Below are 5161 nucleotides of genomic sequence, written 5' to 3'. Positions count from 1 at the left end.
TTGCTTAATATTTGTTAAAGTGTTAGTGATTATTATAAAATTATATATAAGGTAACATTTATAATGAAATGTTAATAAATATATATAATTTTTTTTAAAAACTTCAAAAATGTTACCTATTCCATGGTCAGTAATAACAAATTGAAGAAAACAAATCGTGGCTGAAAAAGGTTGAAGAAATACAGTAATAACACTCTAGAAATCAAAACGGAGACCTAACCTAATGGCTGGGGTGGAAGAAAGATTGGGGAACCTGCTAGCGCTCTCAACATCACTCCAAATCTCGTTCTCCTTCTCACTCTCACTCTCAATCTCACTGGCACTCTCGATCGTGCTCCTCCGCTCCTTGAATCTCTCTCTCGTTTTAACAAATTCTAGGGTTACATTTGTTGTTCTCTGTTTTGAGGTGAGTCTAATGGAGAAGAAGAAGAACCTCTTTTCGTGTTCTTTCTTTTCTTACTGATTTTGATCCATATCTGAATCATGCATATCTAATTTCTCACGTCTGGTTCATCCTCTTGTCGCCTGCACTGTCGTTGCACTGTCCTCTTCTCGCCTGCGCCATCGTCTTCTCCATGCGAAGTCGTCTTCTCAGCGGTTCCATCCTTTACTCAATTCACGGCTTGGTGAGTTCCAGTTCAGTTATCTTCTTGCTCTTTCAATCTTCTTTAATATTTACTTGATAATTAATATGTAATTAATTTGATGTATAATTATTAGTTAATTTAGGTTTTTAATTGGTTATTTAGTAGTTAGGTTTTGAATTTAGGTTTTAATTAAGTTGTTTATTTGAATTTAGGTTTTGAATTTAGGTATAAATGAGTTTAATTACACTTATTTTTTAATTATTATTCATTCTATTTTTCCATTTGACTATAACAGTTCTAGTATTTAATTACACAAAAATCTCTACTGGTAATGATAAACAAGTTAAATGCTGAGATCTTTAATAGAATAAGGTGTTAGTCGCAAGAGGCATGGAGGTTCATTTGGACATGGCTTAGCTGTTGTTGCTGTTATTGTCTATACAAATGCTGTAAGTGGTCTAAGTTTATTTGTTTTTGCTATGTGTTGCATTTAGAAGTTAGAACCATCACTAAATGCCTTTATTACATACTTGTTAGGGAAAATCTACACTAGTTAGTGAGCTATCGAAAAGTGATTTCTACATTATTTGTCGGTAAATATAGTAACCCTTTCCTTATCCTCATGTAAATATAGTGTTATTTTAGTGTTATTTATTTTTTGGATGCTCAATGTCCGGACCTAACCCCCGCACACAATTTTTATGTAGTATTAAATCTCATTCTTCACTGCTAAATTTTTCATACTCTGTGTTTGGCTAACTTGAGAATGTACTAAAATAAAAATTGTAGGGGATCCGGCTTGGAAGTGCAAATCCTAAGGAATGTTTCAGTGAGTACTTCTCATTTTCTGAATTGATATTGAAATCAGATTTTTGAAGTTCAAGTCGCTTCAGTCGGCACTTGTTACTATTATATTATTAAAATGGGAATAAATACATATGGTGTGTTTGACAATGAATCCAAATTTTTTTAGTATAAATTTTTTTATGAAAGTTCTTTGGGTTTTTGGGAGTGCATTTAAGGTGTTTGAAGAAATGTCTCAAAAAAAAAAGGAACGGCATGCATGTGACTGTGGATAAGAGTGGCGATGAATTTCCCTTTCTTTGGAAAAGACTTACTTAAGTGTGGGTTTCCACTTACACATAACCTCCAGCATTGTCTGTATGCTTAATTATCTAGGCTTCTAGATGGCTAATCCATTTTGTATGTACTCATTAATCATTAAATCCAAATTGAAAGACATACAAGATGAGTTTCATCATTTTTAATTGGTCCCTTGCTAGGTACATACACATGACTGACTCCTCCAGTAGATAATTATTTTTTTTCTTTTTTGATTTTCTACATCAAGTCTAAATTATTATACTTAGTGCCTACAAGTACTTAAATAATAAAATACGTATATAAAAGCTAATTATTGAAGTATACTACAAGTTTTTATATTAATTTGCATACCAAGATATGTATCCCTTAGTTTTTCGTACGTACGAGATCAATGATAGATGAATTTATAGAGATATATATAATAGTATATATGAAAGAAATGGTTATAACACTTGTTAAGCAAGCACTTCTGATTCTGAGGCTCTACTAGGAAGTGGTGGTTCTAATGCTAACAACCAATGGCATGGTTTCTTCAAGCTTCTCAAGAAAGGCCCACAGATGCCATTTCAACCATTTCACCCTCTTAAGAAGGATGTTTCTAAGTTAAGTAGAAGGAAGAGTAAGAGGGTTAGAGAGGATCTCATTCTTTCTTCTTTTGACTCTGAGTTTGCCAACTTCAAATCTTCATGGAAGAATTTCACTCTCTCTGAACTCCAGGCTGCAACTGATGACTTTAACCATGGTATGAGTTGTCCAAAACTTATTAGTTATTAGAAGGCATATAATTTCTTGAAACAACACGGTAGAATAAAGGCATATAATTTCTCACACCTTCTCTCTGATTCAATTTTTTCCACTTTGGACCACTGAGAATAAATAAAGTTGCAGCTACATACTTGATTTGTTACCTTTCATAATAATTCACATCTCTTTTATGGTATTCTCTCTTTTTGAGACCTTTCATAATATGTAGTATCTTTATTTCATATGCTTTCATTACTTGCTTAGGTTTATTTCTACAAACCAAAATGGACTAGTCCTCTAATATGTAACTTTTTTTGGCCCCATTTAAATCTTTTTTTTACTGCTGAAAGTTCCTCATTTTTTTGTCTTAGAATTTGCCATTATAGGCTTCAATTCCCATACAAGAGTTCTCCATCCCTATCTTCATACCACATACACATACCTCTTCCTAAGATTTTGTTTTGGCATTTGAATTAGGTGAAGGTGTTAAAGCAGGGCTAGGACTGCTTGAACTAAGATATTGAGGTGTGCTTTGATTCAGAGTTGAATTGCGATAAAAATATTAGATTCAGAGTTGAATTGTGATAAAAATTCTCTGCATAAAAATTCCTTCTTTTTTCCTTTTTAAATAATTATTGTCCACTAAAGAAGGCAAGTATACGATAAGGTATAAATTATAATGCATTGTCATTGGCTTGTGATAGTCATAGCAAATAGCATATATAGTTGAAGTACCATAATCAAAGCCCATCCATAAGATAAACTAGAGGGACTTTACGCTTACAATGATATGATATGAATAAATTAATGACTGTTGTAGTTACTTATTTTATTTTATTTTTCTTTGATTGTATACCCTTTAATCCAATAGTTGTAGTTACTTATTTTATTTTATTTAATCCAATAGATGTAGTAAAGCCTATCTTCTTATAAACTCTTATCTATAATAATTTTATTGATAGAAAATCAATTCACTATGTACAATTTAACTAGTAGGAGATGTCATGTAACTAGATTAAGAAGAAAATACAGAAGAAATTCAGAAAACATCAAACCTTTTTTTCTTTTTTCAGGTTTTGTTGTATGTTGATTTTTCTGAAAAATTATATTAACATATTTTAGTTGTATGTTGATTTTGCAATTTTGGGTTATTTCTGCAAGCTTCTGAACCTTCCCCTGCCCCTTCATCATTAGAAATATTCTTTTCTTGTTCTGATAGAAAGTTTCTGCCATCCTGATTTGTCTATATTCTTTGCACTGCTTCTAGGGAGGGACAAGCGTCCAGTTAAGTCTTTGGTTGTTGGAAGGCCAATTCTTCTAGCACTGGAAGATATTGATGAAGGTCTTTCTTTCCTTGAAAAAGCTCTTCGATTTCTAGAGTATCTTCAAACAAGTATCTAGTGCAACCAAATTTCATTTCAATTTTCATCGTCCTTGTCTCAAATTTTTGGATTTAGATGTTTAGTTTTGTTTTCTTAGTTAAGTTGATATTCTATGATTCATATATATTGCAAAGCCATGTTGGAAAATAGAAATGCACTTAACTGGTCATTGGGAAAGAGAAAAATGTGAACTAAACGAATCGTCTTTGCAGGAACTAAAGTTGAAGAAATTCTAAGGCAGTCAACAGATGTCGAAGAGGTTGATAGGAGAGTTCAAGAATATGAGCAAGGTAAGATGGAACCATTAATATGTCGGTTGATAGTATTTAATGCTTTTGCTATGACATGAAACTAAGGAATTATTATTCAAGGTGAATCCTCGCCCATCACGTCCATCTGAAAATAATACTGTAAGCAGCTTATTGTTCCTTACCTGATTGTAAAATTCATGGTTTGCATATCTTTATCTCTATTAATGTATTGATTTATCATCTTTATCTCTGTGACGGTTGCATATCTGGATTTTGTATGAGTTATTCTGAATTCTCAAATAGAAAATCATTGATATGTAGCATCTAGAAGATATGAAGCAGCAGGGTGGATTAGAAAAATGGTTAAAGTTGTTGCAGGTAAAGATTTACCAACTGAACACTCTGAGGAAGAGTTTAATTTACTCACTTTTCTCGTATTGTTTGTTTAGTATTTACTAATGTCTATAATGTGTTCTTCATTTTAAGGTTGTGGAGAGTCCTATTGATTCTGCATTGATCCTGGATGGGGCACTATTATCGGCATATCAGTACTTCGAAAACGTGAGAAATTTTCTGGTTGCTGTCCAGTTATATAAGAGAATGATATTAATGTAAAATTAGTATGTTAATTGGTGTTATCTTGTGCTGTTAGATGACAAATAGGGAGCACTTGAATTCTTCAAGTTAATATTAGTATGAATTTTATTATTTTGTTACTTGTAAATATTTATATGTAGTCAAACTAATCTTTACTGTAGGAAAAGTTTATGCAATGTAAGCATATTGAAGAAATAGGAAAATTGACTTATTGGACCAAATTTAGTGTTTAAATATCTTGGGTTTAATTTGTAAAGTGGGTGTAGAATATGTAATTGAAGAAAAATATCTTAATTCAATATTTTGTGCATTTAAATGTTATTAAAGATATATTGTAATATTTTTTTATTGTTAACAAAGAAGATCTTTTTGTAACATTTATTAGAGTATTGCTATAGAAGATCTATTATAACATTTTTTAAAGTGTAATTAGAAAGAGTTATTGTGACATTTCTTAAGTGTTATATAAAATATCTACTGTAACATTTTTTAAGTG

The 5161-nt window shown here is 31.4% G+C and overlaps 1 protein-coding gene across 1 annotated transcript; it reads left to right on the top strand.

Annotated features, from left to right (window-relative positions):
- The first annotated feature begins 223 nt into the window (after positions 1 to 223).
- LOC107619140 (uncharacterized) lies at positions 224 to 4574 on the top strand. The gene is made up of 7 exons (XM_016321365.3): positions 224 to 406; positions 584 to 626; positions 2182 to 2433; positions 3703 to 3777; positions 4030 to 4107; positions 4390 to 4446; positions 4555 to 4574. Exons 1-7 carry the CDS (start codon positions 224 to 226, stop codon positions 4572 to 4574), a joined length of 708 nt encoding a protein of 235 aa, XP_016176851.1.
- The last annotated feature ends 587 nt before the right edge of the window (positions 4575 to 5161 follow it).

Source organism: Arachis ipaensis, chromosome B9 (genome assembly GCF_059453495.1).
Source record: "Arachis ipaensis isolate K30076 ecotype BB chromosome B9, ASM5945349v1, whole genome shotgun sequence".
NCBI classification, from domain to species: domain Eukaryota; kingdom Viridiplantae; phylum Streptophyta; class Magnoliopsida; order Fabales; family Fabaceae; genus Arachis; species Arachis ipaensis.
This window is presented reverse-complemented; position numbering and strand designations above follow the sequence as displayed.